The 18,456-nt window shown below is 40.3% G+C and overlaps 1 protein-coding gene across 1 annotated transcript in view; it reads right to left on the bottom strand.

The window, feature by feature from the left end:
• The window catches only part of sez6b (seizure related 6 homolog b), a gene marked incomplete at its 5' end in the record, with an annotated part of 82,712 nt that overhangs the window by 14,923 nt on the left and 49,333 nt on the right, over positions 1-18,456 (bottom strand). The window contains 4 exons of the mRNA XM_040006383.1: positions 1,645-1,841; positions 12,134-12,272; positions 12,849-13,043; positions 15,658-15,824. Coding sequence (XP_039862317.1) covers positions 1,645-1,841; positions 12,134-12,272; positions 12,849-13,043; positions 15,658-15,824 — 698 coding nt within the window. The remainder of the gene's footprint in view (positions 1-1,644; positions 1,842-12,133; positions 12,273-12,848; positions 13,044-15,657; positions 15,825-18,456) is intronic.

Raw genomic sequence — 18,456 nt, forward strand, 5'->3', positions numbered from 1 at the left:
ATGTGATATTTTTGCATAACTTGGAGAGAAACTGAGAGTGTTTAGCTAATACATTAGTAGGCAATTTTGTGGCCCTGCTCAAAATGTATGGATGAATCTTGTAACTCTGGGTCAGTAGTGATTTTTGTGCTTGAAAAAACCTAGTGGTGGTGGGTGGCATTCCTATAACAACTCCATTTAGTACTATGTTCCTGCAGTAGTAAATGTGTTAGTTCTTTGGAAATTAAAGTTATCTAAACTTATTGTGGAAAAGTTTCTGATAGGACTGGGATCACCTGGTACACACATGCTCCTCAGAAGATTTCACTATAAATAAATCGATCCGTCTTTTTTAAAAAATTAAATTGTCCATTTAAATTTGCTTTATGCTTCTCACCTCGCAAAAACAATTAGACACTGTAATTGTTATATTAAATGGTTTGCTGCTAAAAAGCAGATTGTGATTGCAAGTTGACCTGTAAACTTAAAGCCACTTTACTCATGATTTCTATTCTCATTTCTTGTCTATGCAACAAGAAATAACATTGATTCTTATAACATCAAAAAAAGTATTATACATTGGTGTTATTTTCATATGTTAGACAGCTGTGTGCTGCTGTGTGTTGAGCAACATTATAAAATTTTACAGAGACATTAAAGTATGTATGAGGTGGACTCTTATTCCTATTGTGCACAAAAGAACATGCAACCAGCGAATTCTGTGCAGTGTCATTCTACCATTTGGTTGGTGGTTTGTAGATGTGGCTCATAGCACATAAAACATCTAAAACCTGAATATCTTAATTTGTCTTCAAAGCTTAGACTCAGTTGTTGACAGTATTTTCCATCATTTTAAATGACCTGTTCTCTGGGCAAACTGCCATACCTGATTGCTTTCCTCTGCTCATTCCAACATAACAGCACTCTTCTTAGGAGTCTAATTTCACCAAACACGCCAACGTAATTGCATCTGGGCACTAGACAAGCAGAATTCTCCAACACCTGTCTGTTTTGATGTCTTGTGTTTACATTACTCCAACATGTTTCATGAACCGATTGTAACAAGCTTTCCCTTTCCTTTGCTGGTAATCTGTATTCCGTAGCTTTCCTTTTCCTCTGAATTTATTAGCTCTTATCAGATAAAGTGTGGTCGCTGTGGCATGGTGCTGCACTAATGAAACATTCTGTCCAAAACCAGGGATGGCCTCTCATTGCTTCCATTTTTAGGTGCCATATCAGCAAAAATGAATTCAAACTTTTTCTTTTTGCCCAGCTTTTTGCTTAATAATAAATATGTGTTAGAGGAAATAAGTATGAGGCTGCAGCTGCAAAAATGCATTGACAGGAGTGTAAGTTTTGTGGGTGATCCACTAAAAATGCAGCAACATCATTGCAGTAATGACAAGCATTCTACCCACTCCTGAGATGAGACACATAGAGGTGTTTTGCATTGTGTAGTGATCCCTGTGTCAAAATGTGACTAAAAACCTGAAACACTGCAAAACCACTATAGGTTTCACTTAAGGTTTAGCTTTCAGACAATGTCATCGTTTGAGTTTAAAGAAAAACCTTCAAAACCAGTGTACAATGTATCTGGTTTAAAATTCACATGTGGAATATGGCAGAATGAATATGAGCTGAAGCACAATTGTGCCTAAGACTTACCAAAGAAGTGGACCACAAAACCATTTCCATAGCCATAGACGTTAGTGGCAGGGTCAGACTGAAACTGGATGGTGACATCTGCAGTGGAGGTGTAGAGCTTAAAGCGGGACTTTGATCCTCCATACTGACCCAGCAGTTTGGCTGTAAGGTCATCCCCATCATAAAAGGTCAACAGGTCATTCTTCCCGATATGTAACCTGAAACAAAAATACAAAGAATAAAGTTTTATCTCTGTTAGTGATATTTAGTATTTTATTCTTTTTTATTTATTTTTTTGAAGGTACTTCATTCCTCCTCTCTCTGGCCTCACCTTTAAATTGCACCTTCTCCACCATAGATTTCCGACAGAGCTTAATGTTAATGGTAGGCCTCATAATGTGCTCATACATTTTTAAAATGACAGCAATTACTCAAAGAGAGTGAAGACAAATCTGAGCCACACAAAGGTTACATATTACTAATGTAGAGTATTGCATTATTCATCAGGGGCAGCATAGGTCTGATTTCTCACTGCAGAGAACAACATCAAGATTTTAATGTGACATTAGTCTAAAGTAAGGTTGTGGTTGATGACCAGAAAATGCACACTTAAAGTTCACAGTAGACTGAAAGTAAAGCTGCGACTTCTTTTTTTGGCTGCTTCTTTTGGGTCACCACAGATCATCTTCCTCCATCTCATCCTATCCCTAGCATCCTCCTCTGTCATACCAACCCTCTTTCACTGTATCCATGAACCTCCACTGAGGTCCTCCATCCTGGAAACTCCATCTTCAATATTCCTTGTCCAATATATCCACTATACCTCCTTTGCACATGTTCAGACCATTTCAGCCTTGCCTCTCTATTTTAGTTTTTCAAAACGCTCAACCCATTTCTAATTCTGTTTATCCTCGTCACTCCTAATGAAAATCTTAGCATCTTTGACCTTGCCACCTCCAACTTGGCCTCCTGTCTCCAGACTATACTTCCTTTCATTCTTGCTCCTATCCTTTTGACACTCATCTCCACCCACCTCACCCTAGAGTGGGTACAGTGCCCTTGCTTCCTCACCTCGCTTGTGCACTGTACATTGCTTTGAACTGTGCACAACACTCTGCATTTAAATTTATCTACCTTCACTATCTCTACTCCTTACATGTTCACCATTCTTTGCTAAACTCTTCCTTTGAATACTTTCCTGTTGTTCCTCATTCCACCATCATGTCTCCTTGTCCCCTTGTGCTTTACAAACCAAAACTAGTGGACTCTTCCTTTTCATTGCAGCAAGTCAGTAATAAAGCTTGGCCCTGACTTATCGAAGAATTAAGAAAGCGGAGCCGGCTGTTCAAACCCCCACAAGGCTGCCCGCTGGGATTGGAACGATGGGAGAGGCGTGAGTTTCTCAAAATGGGCTCATTGAGTCAGCACGGATAAGATCTTGGAGAGGCTACGGCTGCTGTGAATACTCAGAATAAGATCTCTGACTGCAGACTGGATACATCTCGGAAGGGCTAGCCCGGAATAACATCTCTGGGCGCAAATTGGATGACATCTCGGGGAGGCACACTGCCGTGAGTTCTCAGAATCGGCTCCTTGAGCACAAGAAATGACAACATCACAGAACGCAAGTATGGCGAAGCTCGCGGCTCTCCAACGGGAGATTGAGAGACCAGTGTTGGACTGTAGAATTGATTTGAAATTCATATGAGCTGTTCGCACTAAAGTAAAAACCACCATCACTTCATGCGGCGACCCCTTTGGCACCAGCTGCGGTCTCAAGGCTGGAGCTGAACAACAACTCCCTGATAACAACTGTGTTTCGTCTGTTCCCTCCCATTCCATGCAAGGCCACCTGGGTTGGCTGGAAGACTGTTTACTTAGCCTAGCAGGGCGAAAGACGCTGTCTCAGCTGAACTCTGGACACATACATATACACTGGTATGCACACACTCATCCCCCCTCCCTTTCCAAACGCCTTTGACGCTTATTCCCTTCCGATGCTGACGGTGGATCAAGGAGACCAGCACACGCAGGCCCGGATGTACTGTCTAATTCGGCTGTCTCTCACCCTTTACCCACCCCTGTTGCTTGTCATGTGTTTCTTTGGTGTATTAAGAGTTTTTCATGTGCAGAGGTGTTTTTTTCTGTTCTCAAACTGATCTCCCTGTTGGAGCTCAGTCTGGGGGGAGTTATTTTTTTCTCCTTATCTTTCCTCATGTGGTGCATTTTCCATTGTTATACCTCTCTGACCTGTCTTCCCCATGTGATGTTTTGTGTAATGTATGTATGGTCGGAGGGTAAGATGGCGCCGCCATTGTGTGCAATAGGTCGGCAGCCTTAACATGAAATTTCTCCTTGTGGGACTAATAAAGGTATATCAGTGCAATTCAATTCAATTAAATTCAATTCAATTCAATTCAATACAATAAAGAAGCATGTGTTGCTTAGAAGGCAAAGAGTAAAAGTAGACAATCTTTCCTTGTTTTTTTACATAAAATCTATTGTTACAGCTGGGCGCAATATGAGAGTGACCCTGTTAGAGCCTTTATTTAGTTTTAGTTTCTTCGTTTTCCATTAAGTTATTGGTTATTGGCCAAATACAGTGGTTGAACTAAAATCTAAAAACTAAGTTTTTGCCTACAGCATATATGATACTTCATCCACATAGTGAAGTCTCCAAGCCCAAGCTAAGATAACACTGCTGACATTGGCAGCTCTTACATTATTAGTTCCCATTAGATCTTCAGTCTATAACTGTTACACAGGATGAAAAATTCATTCCATAATGAATAAAGAGATCATATGTTTTTGGGCACTCATTCTCCTCCCACATAAACCCCCCCAAGTCTCTAATCTTTAAAAACAGTAGTGTGAACTAGTATGTTATAGCCAACAGTCAGAACAAAAATAAAATTAATGACGTCTTGAACCTTTACAGAAGTTTCACGAGACACACAAGACGTTGTTTTTCAGCTGCCTCAGGTTGAGTGTCACAATGTTAATGGTCAATAATGCAGAGATTTCCCTCTAGGAGAAGATTGAGTTAATATTGTGGTGAATAACTACAGCCCCTCGCTTGAAAGGCACAGTGCCTTTCATTTGCACTGATTTGACCAGAGCTGGAGCTCTTTTAAACCTCAGGGCTATTTGAAAATGTCACCTGGGGTTGAGCTATCTCTTTGTAGAAGGAAGATTTAGAGCATGGAAGAAATGGCTTAGCCAGAATAAAGCCGTGACATGTTCTTTGCTGTCGCTAATTAATCACCAGTGGCTCCTGATAAAACTCATTAGCCAGCCTGAGATTGAGCTATTAATCACTATGGGAATGCTGGAAAATCAAATGTTCAAGAGGCATGGAAAGAATCGACACATGGCAATGCCTAGAAAAAGATACAATTTTCTTTCTCTTTCAAGGAAATGGTGGGAATGTGACTGAGCTTGTGAACAGATGATAATATGATTGTGGAGTGTTTATTTTTCCACAGGCAGACCCATTTGTCTTCTCTCAGCTGTAGAGAAGCTGAGAAAAGAAAAATGGTCACACACAGTCTTAGCTCTTGTTATTATATACTTGTTAGGACTTCTCACTGAACAAATTACATTGCAATAACGCTAACTGTAACCCACTAAACTTAGCAAGGCTTGATCAAGATCCAGTATTTACCAGGTTTCAAGCTTTAGGATTCTAACTGAGAAACAAGAGTGACAGCAATGACTGAAGTTTTTTAGTGGCACAAATCAGTCACATCCTTCAGGATTTAACAGGGAATAATCCTCAAGTGGTCTCAGCAGGTCTTTCTAATCCATTTATATTCTAAATGATAATTCTAGCAATTGTTGTGATTATGACTGTACATTCACACAGACTCAGAAAAACATAATCCATTCCTCTTGACATCCAGTTTGTGTAAGCAGGTTTCCCATTAGGCAGTCACTAGTAAACTGCCAAGTGGCCATTGTCACACAGTTTAACATGAAAACTGCAATAGTAGTTGGTAGGTTCAGAAAAATGAAATACAGATGGTTTTATTCTATATGTTACTGTGCTGTTTGTCCATTGCTTATCTCACAATGAATATTAAAACAAACGCACAGTTTCTTAGGCAGTGGTTGCTAGACGACTGAAGACCAGTGTTTGGTGTAACATGTTACACCCATGTTACTGCGATCGCATTACATTTTTCAGTAGCGGATTAATCTAACACATTGTTGTACTGATTTTAATAATTACATTGCAGTTACAATTGTGTTTTCACCTGTTTTACATTACTTTTTCAGTTATCTGCAGTCAGATGCACAGAAGCAGCTGAAAACACACAGTAACAGGAGGAGTAACTGTCATGGACGACCCTTCCTCTGCACCATCAACACACAGAGGAAGTGGCAGACATGTGTTACCTGTGTGTCTGTGGCTAAGATTTATTCTGAACTTTAATACTTTATAACCTCTGGCCAGACTTATCAGGACGTCCTTGGGTTTTGTATCATTTGGGGATTTGAAATCTTGGTACATTTAAGTTTAAAGATTTATATAATCTTTACCATTATGCTGTGTTCTAGTTTTGATTTGGTATTTGTTGAATGTTTGGTTCCTTTATTGATTTCTTATGACTCTCAGACAGTTTTATCTCTGCTGCTTTGAGTTTTCAGTTCACTTTACGATTAACTTTCTGGTTACTATAGTTGAATTGCAGGTTTGCAATCCTTAGTTTTGGTTCAAGACGCCACTGTTACTAATGATGGTTTTTAGTTCCCTCAGCGTTTTCCTATATGTTTCTCCCTCTGTCTCGTTTCTGTGTTCTGCGGTCTGACATTGGGTGTGTTAGTATTCATCTCTGTATCTGTTCTCTTGTTTATTCCATGACTTTGTTTCCATGATGTTTCAGTTCTGTGTTTGTCTTTGATTATTTCTTCCCATGTCTGTGTCCATCTATCTTATCTCTAATAAGTCCACTGTTTGTTTATATTCCAGTCTTCCCTGTATTCATTGTCAAAATGTCTTTTATGCTCCCTCTGTTTATACTCCTGTGTGTTTTTATTCCTCAGGCGTAAAAGGCTGATGCGGTATTGTCATCACCCTGCCAGATGGGCAGGCAGGTGGTTTGGAAACCAACATTGGGAAATATGATAACTCATTGGCTAGGTTTTCACTCAGGACAGTCCAGTTCTTGCTCCTCACCATTGTCAGAGGATTTTAATATTTAATTTAGATTGTTAAGCCACCTAACACTGACTCCTCATAAATAGGTGCCTTTTTTATGCTGAATGAACTCATGGAATTAGTTAAGCCTTTTGCCTTTTAGCTGAATCAACAAAAATGCTGAAGATAACAGTTTGACAGACAGAAAATTGTATCTTTGCAACACAAACGTGACTCCCAAACTTTTCGTATTCACACAGACTCAGACTGATGTGCCCTTAAAAAGAACTGAAGACAGTGTGTAGGACAAAAGAAGTGGCAGGCCTAAAACACTACTTTTACTGGTTGGCAGGTGAGGAGCTTCATCACAGCACTGTCTTAGATAAAAGGAGAGACATCACTTTACTTTGCTACGTTTTTTTATGCCTATTTTTCAATTTGACGCTTGTCCTGACAGAACACCGCTGACTCCTACTTACCTCAAAAATATTATTATTAAATTTGCAGATAACACAACACTTGTGGAGCTCATCTCACATGGTAATGAGACCGCCTACAGAGAGAAGTGCATAAACTGGTTGAGTGGTGCGATTTCAACAACCTGACACTAAACATCAGAAAAACAGAAGAGCTCATCACACACGTCAGGTGTCAATAGGGGGAGCTCCTGCCACTGAAAATCGAAGAAGTGGGGAGGGTGTCTAGCTTTAAATTGTTATCAGTAAAAAAATATTACAGATATATATTTACATATATGTCTTAACTTGAATCATATTTCCTACATCTGGTATTTTTCTTTACTTTTATTGCAAAGTTTTGCTTTAAATGTATTGTGCACCACATTTATGTTTTCAGGGGAAAAATTACACTAAATTGATTGAATTAATCTTCAGGAGTTAAGCTATTTAAGTCTATTTTTATTCCATCGTATGTTGTTTTTAAGTATTTTAAATTCTTATGGTATTTTTTATTCCTTAAGATGACGTTTTTTAATACATAAAGGGTGTGAAAAAGTGTTTGCCTCCTTCCTGATTTCCTATTTTCTTTGTATTATTGTCACACTTTAATATTTTAGAGGATCAAAGAAGTTTAGATATTAGACAAAGATAACACACATAAACGGAAAATGCAGTTTGTTTATTGAAGGTGTTTATTATTGGGGGGGGGGGGGAACCCCCACATGGCCCTTTGTGAAAAAGTGATTGCTCGCTAAACCCAATAAATGGTTGGGTCAATGTTTTCCAGAGCTATTCACACACCTGTTCTGAATCAAGAAAACAGTTTAGTAGGACCTGCCTGACAAAGTGGAGTAGACCAAAAGATCGTCAAAAGACAAACATCATGCTGCTATCCAAGGAAATTCAGGAACAAATGAGAAAAAAAGTCATTGAGATCTCTCAGTCTGGAAAAGGTTATACAGCCATTTCTTAAGCACTCCAGCGAACAACCAGCCATGATCCACAAATGGCAAAAACATGGAATAAAACAACATCCAACATCTTTGTTCATTATTTAAATTTGTTTGATGATCTTAAACATTTAACTGTAACAAAAATACAAAACAATAAGAAATCAGGAAGGGGGCAAACACTTTTGCACACCACTGTACATTAAAAAAAATTATTAAGCATGTCTGCAATGCAGCTTTCGTTGATTCAAGAGAGACAACACATTTCATTAAAAGTCACATGTAAAAACAAGAAAAGATATCCTATTCTATTCTACACCCAGCTGTCCTTCCGTATTTCTGATGAAGCCTCTTTTTTTTCTACCAGGATTGTATCATGTTGTAAACAGTAATGAGTAATATTATTAAGATCTTTCATCAGAGACTTTATACAATATCTTTTATTAGCACACCAGTGGCTCTAATGAACTGGGCCCGGTGCTCTCTTAACTGGGTGACGATTAAGGGAGCTGTCACTCAAGAAGTGCTCCAGCTTTGTTCTTGGGTGTAGCTAGTGGCCATTCTACATGTGCATTGTGCTCCAATACAACTGAGCTGTTTTCAGCCCCACTTTTTCAGTAGGTCAGTTGAACGAGTCTCTAGCCAACACTAACACGGTAACACTAACACTAGCAAATGAACTGATCTTTGGGGTCTAATGCATTGAACAGTATAAATTGCATAGGGTGACTATACCCTAAAGACTCTCACTTTGGAGAACACTTTGAAATTATGAAGAAAGACAGAAGTGTAATTTTCTGTTATTAAACTAAAACCATTCTTTTAAAAATATTTTATTCTCATAGCTTGTGTCTTAACCATGTGTATACAAACAGATAAGTAAAAGCTGCAGAGAACAGTGGTTTGAAATTATTTTTAGCAATTTTGTATCCAACCAGCCAGTATTTTAAGAGAAAACTAATGTTTGCTAGTTACGGATGTTTGATTTTAGAGTCTGTAGAGTGGTTAGAAAAAAATGTAATGGTATTCCAGTCCTCCAATGCCCTCCTGCAATTTTTTTAATCTCTTGCACTCTACCTTGGCTCTTTGTGTGTGTGTGTGTGTGTGTCTGTGGTGTGCACGTATATGAGTTAACCACACTATACCTTACAGGGGCAGGCTCCTCCTGGGATCTCTGCCCTCGTCCCGTGCATACGAAACGTGTCTGTCTGTGTGAAAAGTGAGGATTTTTGCCTTTTCCTGCATTTTGTCAGCTCAGTGCAATATTTGCCTTAAATAAAAGTGACCAAAAATCTTGCAGAGAGTCAGACTGACCCAACATATCAAGGATCATTACTGTTGATGAGAGCCGATTCTCTATCATATCGAGACCTTCTCTCCACATATTCCATTTGTACGGGGTGGAGAGATAGTCTCTCACTCACAGAACCAAGGTTACAATGTAACCGTACGGTCTCTGGCTATGACACAGATATCACAAAGCTGTCTTGAATAGAAGACTCCGTGGTGTCACATTTGGTTACAAGAGTGTGCTTGCAACCATGTGTGCTCATTCACATGGTAGTCATTTTGAATTTGTCCCCTCAAGTCAAACTGTTTAATACAGTTCTGCTGTAACATCCTGAGACATCAACTTGAACTCTGGTTCAAGTTTTTTTTCTCCAAACCAACAACACATTGATTGTACTGGTGGGAAGAGTACACACACACACACACACACACACACACACACACACACACACACACACACACACACACGCCTCCCTGCTGCTAAATTAAATTCTAATTGAAGTGTTGCTCTTTGACACTGTAGAGTACTGGACTAGTGGACAACTGGGAGCAAGGATGGACAAGGAGACAACCTTATAGTGTGGAATAGTTTGAATCACGCCTAATTGTACAAGAAGCTTTAATGTAGGACATCATTATCAAACACAGGCTGATAATCATATAAAGATAAGTCATCACTCGGCATCAAACACTGATGAGATAAAGTTACAACAGTTTTAAGTTCCCCTACAGAAAGAGAGGACAAGAGTCTGTGTGATATTATTCATTTTACTTCCTTCAGTTCTCTTTAATCACACTTGTACTTCCTCCTCTTTCATTTGAAAGCCATCCATGAAACTCATTTATTGATAATATCTCCCCCTCCATCAGAAAGATGGAGCTGGTGATATGTATATGTACACATGTGCACAGGTGCGCAATGTGAGGAACCAATACCCAGGGACCATGTTAAAGGCCTCATTTATCTCTGTACACCAGAGATAAGCTTAGGGAGAACAACTGCTATTGATAAACCTGATATAAATGCTCAGGCACCTGCTGGCATGCGTTCAGATGGGGGGGGTTGTGCTAGATTAGATGTTAGTTCCATGGACATCTCTGTTTTGGTTAAATCCCATGACCATTCTCTGGAAATCTGGACCACAGTATGTGCTGACACCTTTAGTTTGAGCTACAGATTTTTCACAGATTATTCCCGTTCACTGACACTGACACATGTAACAATGTGCCTGAGAAAGTCTAAATGCCTAATTATCATCCTAAAAGTGACAAAATACAGTAGAAACCACAGTGATGATTCTTCAGGAAAGCGGGGGAGCAACAGGGGTTTTGACAGCTATCTGCTTATGACATTTACTTCATTCTAGTAACATTCAATCTGTTGTGATGATATTTCTTATTGTAGCTTCCAACAATTGAACAAAGCAAATTTAAAATAGCTGATGTTGCATTTAATGTCATATGTTTTAATCCTGCCACCTTTCCTGAGAGAATATTAAAGGATCATGTGGAGTTTTTGACCATTAACAGTGTTAAAACAATGATTTTTTATCAATTTCCCTGATGGCAATATAGAAAGAGTAGGAGAAAGTTTTAAGCCGGTATTGGATTATGAATTAGAGAACCAGATCAGTGAAGAATCAAGCTTTTAATTTCAACAGCAGTAATAAATCAAATCAGAATCATCAGAATGATGATCTCACATGTAGCTAAAATAGCAGAAGTGAGTAACTACATTGGGTCATTCGGTGCCTTTCTGACTTTATACTATGTCCAGACTTTAGACCAGATTGTAATATGCCAGACAGCTAAACCAAGACCTCAGAGAAAGAACAGAAGACATGAGGGAAACAGAATCCTCCTTTGAGTTCTCACATGTAGCCCGTGTCATATTATGGAGAACACGTGTTTCAGGTCCATGCTTTATAGTAACTTTATTCTTAAAACACAGATTTGGCTGCCAGGGAAGTTTGACTTTTACATCACCTGCTCAGCAGCAATATTTACTGATGTTTGCAAACTCCCTCTCAAAATCCAGAAGAAGCCATTAATCAGTATTTCTCAAAGTACAACACAGGTGGTGCTCAGAGAGAGAGAGAAAAGCGGAGCTTAAGATGCATCCGATGCAAATGAGCCCCCCTTAATTTGCTTGCAAATGGCAAATGATTTTCTATGGCTGACTGACTTATCAGGCCCTGACAAAGCAGGGTGTGCTGTTCTGTGTCTTCACCTTGGCACCACAATCTCAGGAAACAAACACTCTCATGCTGTACACTTGCACCCTGTACTCCACACAGCAGCCATTACAAGAGTGCAGGGTTGGGGATTGGGGGAGGGCTCCTAAACAAATCCCTGATATAATTAGTTTTCTCCACTGCACCTAATTAACCTTTGTCTGTGTGCCATTTACACATCTCATTCACAAGCTGAGCATTCGTTCATTAGCTGCCTGTTGTGTTTTTAATGTGTTTTACTAGTCATGGTGAGGTAGCGCTTTGTTAGTGTCATACTGTTTCTGTGGATGTGTTTGAAGCCTGGGACTGCTGTATGTATCAGCAAAGGAGATAAAGCAAGTTTTGTGATGATTAGATGCTGCTTTAGTAATGCGGTTTTATGCTCATCAAAGGCTAACGGAGTGAAATAGATTGAACATGTGGAAGATGGATACGTACACTTGAATATCTAGCATGATCCTCTTGTCCTCCTCAACGTGGATTCCCCAGATACAGTCCTGGCCTTTATCATAGGATTCAGGCCAGTTGGGAGAGAGCACCACACCAGCTGAGTCTGTGATCTCACCACTGCACACAGCTGGAACACAAACACACAAAAAAAAAACATGTTTACAGTTTAAATCTCTAAGTCATCATCAGAGATCGCTCTGTCCCTTTGTTTTGGGGTGTGTAACAAGCAAATTGGATGCGTGATCTCACTAAATATAGAAACAGAACAAAGAATTTTGTAATACAAACAATTAAAGAAATGAAGTCTGCTGTCAGTTTTGTATTGCTGAGAGTCAGTGTTTAATTATCTGTCATCCTGGGGCCAAAGAAGTCAGTGAGCCCCCCGAGACTCATTCTTATATAGTGCTTTTTACAACATGCCACATTCACTATGTTTTAAGTGCTTACTAGCTAACATTCAGACACATTCATATCTTGTCCAGGGATATTTGGCACGCAGACTGGGGGAGCCAGGGATCAAACCACCAACCTTCCGATCAGTAGATGATCTGCTCTACCTCTGAGTTCAATCCTAAGTGTTAAGATGGGTGTATCAAGGGGAAAGTGACTCAAAATGGACAAAATTGTTGCAAAAATGTAGAAGATGACAAGAAAGAAGCACAAGTAATCCAAAGATGCATGTCAATGAATCAGGCATACAAACCTCTGCAAGCAGGCTCAGTCTCATTCCACTGTGGATTGTTAGGATCCATGCATTCAATGGTGACAGATCCCTGTTCCAGAGTATACCCCGGGTCACAGGCAAACTCCACCACAGCTCCTACTGACCAGGTGTTGTCAGTGCTGGTCATGTTACCGTACTTCACAAAGGGTTCATAGCAGTGACCCGCTGCAAAAGCTAGAGAGATGGAAGTTATGTTACAAAAATAGTTGTAGGAAGGAGTTAGAATCCATCCATCTATTCACTTCCGCTTATCCTTTTCAGGGTCGCAGGGGATGCTGGAGCCTATCCCAGCAGTCATAGGGCGAGAGGAGGGGTACACCCTTGACAGGTCACCAGTCTGTCACAGGGCTAACACACAGAGACAGACAACCATTCACACTCACATTCACACATATGGGCAATTTGGATTGATCAATTAACCTATCCCCACAAGCTGCATGTCTTTGGACTGTGGGAGGAAGCCGCAGTACCCGGAGGGAACCCACGCAAACACGGGGAGAAGATGATGAAAACTCCACACAGAAAGACCCCGGCCTGATGGTGGAATTGAACTCAGGACCTTCTTGCTGTGCGGCAACAGTGCTAACCACTGTTCCACCGTGCCAGAGTTAGACGCTCCATTAATAAATAATAAACAATTGTTTATGGTTGCCCGTATATATTTATGTTCAAAATCCATCTTTTAGAGTGTGCATGTGTCAACCAGCACGCAGCCTGTTTCAGTTGCTGCTTTTTCTCTTTAGTTTAACTTTTTTCTTACTAATTTGTTTGTCCTTTACTCTTCACTCAGATGAGTGTTCATCTGTATTAATAGCTTTCTTTTCTACATCATTTTCCTAGGGATTATTAAAATATTCTGATTCTGAGATCAAATGTATTTTGTTTATATTTTCTTAAAAATGTGATTTTGTTAAAATCATATTGCATCTTTCACTAGATTTATTTCAAGGTCTCTTTTTTCAAGTGAAACACAGAAAAGAAAACATTAGTTAACAGATAGTCAAGCTTCATAACAAAAAATGTTTAAAGACTGATGCAAAATAGTGAAAAATATTATATTTAGTTCAGTAAAGCTATGAACCATATTTTAAATTTTACCTTCATCTATGTATTCTGTGGTTACTTGTAGGTTTTGACCCGTGTCTTAAATCAGCCAAACAAACAAACAAACAAACAAAAAAAACAACCAATTGTTTGTCAACCAATTTGTTTGTTAAATCTTTTTGGGCTTCCTTAGCCATTAAAAGATTGGTTTTAATATTGCATGCTCAGTGAATAACTCAGCCAGCAGAAACCCAAAAATGAAGAGGAGAAGCCATCATAGGACAGGCCCCTGCATGTACCACCGGCAAATAGAGGAAGTGACTGACATCCAAAAATCCTACTGATGGCTGGACAAAGCTGGACTGAAAGACAGCACAGAAGCACTAATCAGGGCAGCACAGGAACAAGCTCTAAGTACAAGATCCATAGAGGCAATGGCCTACCACACCAGGCAAGACCCCAGGTTCAGGCTGTGTAAAGATGCCCTGAGATAATCCAGCATAAAACAGCAGGGTGCATGATGCTTAGCAGGCAGGATATACGTGGAACACCGTAGCCAAGCGGCCGGCATAGTGTACAGAAACATCTGTGCTGAACACCCCTTGGAAGTCCCGAGGTCAAAATGGGACCTTGGGTGGTTGAGAATGACTGGGCTAAGATCCTGTGGGACTTCCAGATACAGACGGACAAACTGGTGATGGCTAACCAACATAACAACATCGCTAACGTACATAGTAGTGGTAGACAAGCAGTAGAAGATGGCTGTAGTGACAGATGTAGCAATGACCAGTGACAACAACATCAGGAAGAAGGAACATGAGAAGCTGGAGAAGTACCAAGGGTTGAGGGAAAAACTTGAGAAGATGTGGAGGGTGAAGGTAAGAATGGTCCCAGTGGTAATCTGAGCACTTTGTGCAGTAACACCCAAGCTAGGCGAGTGGCTCCAGCAGATCTCAGGAACAACATCCGAGATCTCTGTCCAAAAGAGCGCAGTCCTAGATTAAAGGTCTGTCAGTCAGTAGTTCCCCATTTCACGCAGATTCAATGGCGGCCAAAATAAAAACAAAAAAAGTGGACTGATATTTTGGTTTATTGTGGGTTTAGATTAAATTAAGTTAATTAGGGCAATAGTGAGTGTGGATTTCTTTAAATTGCCACTTTGTTGTGTTTCCAGATTTTAATCACAACCTTTTTTAGTTTAATTTAATGTTATTAATATGATATTAAATGGAAACATCCATCCATTCGCTTTTCAGGGTCGCGGGGGACGCTGGAGCCTATCCCAGCTGTCATAGGGCGAGAGGCGGGGTACACCCTGGATAGGTCGCCAATCTGTCGCCGGGCTAACACAGGGACAGACAACCATTTGCACTCACATCCACTCACGCATTCACACATATGGGCAATTTAGATTGATCAATTAACCTATCCCCACTAACTGCATGTCTTTGGACTGTGGGAGGAAGCCGGAATACCCGGGGAGAACCCACGCAAACATGGGGAGAACATGCAAACTCTACACAGAAAGACCCCGGCCTGATGGTGGAATTGAACTCACGACATTCTTGCTGTGCGGCAACAGTGCTAACCACTGGTCACCGTAAATGGAAACAATAATTATAAATAATAATAAGAAGAAATGACCACATTAGTACATTCTTGTTTCTTTATTGTTACCCTACTATTACCACTTTATTATCAGGCTGTAGAAAGTGCTATCCAACTCATCATGCATAATTCTTACCTTGATACCTAATGGCTATGCCAGTCGATGTTCCTGTGGCATCTGTAGTAAGCTCAATGAAGAGCTGCCTAGATGTGCTAAGGAGCCCTTCATTAGGCAAATACTCCACCTCATAGGAATCATACAGTACGGCTGCATTTATGCTGTTGCCATTCTTGATCAGGAGCCTGGAAGACAGTGAACAAAATTTTATTTACAGGGTATCTTATTTAACAGAATGGAACTTTTTGACTCCTACTGGCTGTTCTTTATCTGTTTGCATCCTTGCCTACAATTGAGTATAAAATACTGATTAACGTAACATATTTGAATGATCTATTTAGGCTACTTTGGAAATTAAAAGAAAATATCAGTTGCATGTTTAAACATATGTACAGCAAATTATAAACAGATATTTACAGCATTTTTCTTTTCAATTTGCCTTTGTACACCTCCAGTTGTTTAAATCAAACATCTGACTTTTCTTTTAATTCAGAGGGTTTAAGAACAATATTGCATTTTCATACATACTCCCTATTTTCAGACACTCAAAAGTAATTTAGAAGAACTAACATAAAAAAAATCATTTATAGTCAGCGACTGGCTGAATCTGGGTCTCAATCTCGCGGCCCATGTCACCTCTACTTGCAGCCCGCAAAACGACGTGAAGAAATATTTTTTAAAATTATTATTAAATTTTTTTTAATATGAAGGCAATAGGCAGAGTATTACAGGCATAGCCCTATAGAATGTAGCCTCATGGGCAGTGTAGCCCAGTTGTAAGTAAGCTATTAAGACTCGACTGTACACTGTGTTCGTGTTTTCCTCCGAAACAATAAGCTCCGTTGGAGCAGCCTTTCAACGCCTCTCTCTGTCTCTCGCTAGCAAAGTTGACCCAGGCAACAAAGTAAAGCTAGTTTTCGGCTACAAGCCCGAAACGGAACCCGACGTATTAGCCAGAGGTCCCTTTACTACGGTTCGGAGCCGTGGACCTGTTTTATATACGTGCGGAATAGTTTTCTATACGAGATCACTGCAAAAAGTGCAGCCTTACCTAATGTCCACCCTACTGTTACTCATTTTATATTAAGATTTAAAAATCTAGTTGGTATTGGTATGATGAGTGACCTTCAGTAATAGCAACAAATCACACAGCAATAGTACATTCATGTAGTTGTAAAAAGCTTGATAATATATTAAGTAATCCAAAGTATTCAGAATACGTTACTCTCATTGAGTAACGTAACGGAATATAATATTGGATTGGATTTATATAGCACTTTTCAAGGCACCCAAAGCGCTTTACAATGCCACTATTCATTCACTCTCGCATTCACACACTGGTGGAGGCAAGCTACGGTTGTAGCCACAGCTGCCCTGGGGCAGACTGACAGAAGGGAGGCTGCCATGTCGCGCCATCGGCCCCTCTGGCCATATGCTACAAAATACAGAGTGGGCCATTTATATGGATACACCGTAATAAAATGGGAATGGTTGGTGATATTAAAGTCCTGTTTGTGGCACATTAGTATATGTGAGGGGGCAAACTCCTCAAGATGGGTGGTGACCATGGTGGCCATTTAGAAGTCGGCCATCTTGGATACAACTTTTGTTTTTTCAATAGGAAGAGGGCCATGTGACACATCAGACTTATTGGTAATGTCACAAGAACAACAATGGTGTGCTTGGTTTCAACGTAACTTTATTCTTTCATCAGTTATTTACAAGTTTCTCTTTGTTCACAGCCATTGACATGTCGAAGAGGTTAACACGTGATGAGCGGATAGAAATTGTGTTGATATCTGGTGAACGCAGTAACCGGGTCATTGCAGCAGATTTCAATGCAAGACACCCTACGAGACCACCCATCTCCCATGCTACAGTCAGCAAACTGCTTGCTAAGTTTCGTGAAACTGGTTCAGTGTTGGATTTGCCAAAATGTGGACGCAAGAAAACTGTCACTAATGAAGAAACATCAGTGGCTGTCCTAGCTTCATTCAGCAAGAGCCCACAGCGTAGCACTCGCCGCATGTCACTGGAGAGTGGCATTAGTCGAACATCCCTTCGGCGGATATTAGCTACTCACAAATGGCACCCTTACAAACTCCAGCTGCTGCAGCATCTCAACGAGGATGACCCAGATCAGCGCACAGGATTTGCAGAATGGGCAAAACAAAAATTGGAACAGGACCCTCAGTTCACGCAGAAGATTTTGTTCAGTGATGAGGCAAACTTTTATGTGAATGGTGAAGTTAACAAACAAAACCACCGCTATCGGTCTGACACTAACCCACATTGGATGGATCCCTCCAAGACTGTTGGACCAACAAAAGTGATGGTTTGGTGTGGTATATGGGGTACAACGATAGTGGGTCCATTCTTCACCAGTGGAAACCTCAAGGCCACTGGATATTTGAAATTGCTACATGATGATGTGTTTCCTTCTTTATGCACTGAAGCTGGCACGTTCCCTGAGTTTTTCCAGCAGGATGGTGCACCACCACATTATGGGTGCCAGGTCCGAGCATTCCTAGATGAACAGTTTCCTGGAAAGTGGATTGGTCATCGTGGGCCAGTTGAATGGCCCCCAAGGTCTCCCGATCTGACCCCCTTAGACTTTTATCTTTGGGGTCATCTGAAGGCAATTGTCTATGGTGTGAAGATACGAGATGTGCAGCTCCTGAAACTACAGATACTGGATGCCTGTGCTGGCATTTCTCCTGCGGTGTTGCTATCAGTGTGTGAAGAGTGGGAGAAGAGGGTTGCATTGACAATCCAACACAATGGGCAGCACATTGAACACATTTTATAAGTGGTCAG

This window comes from Simochromis diagramma, unplaced genomic scaffold (genome assembly GCF_900408965.1).
Source record: "Simochromis diagramma unplaced genomic scaffold, fSimDia1.1 OVJJ01000024.1, whole genome shotgun sequence".
Taxonomy (NCBI): Eukaryota; Metazoa; Chordata; class Actinopteri; order Cichliformes; family Cichlidae; genus Simochromis; species Simochromis diagramma.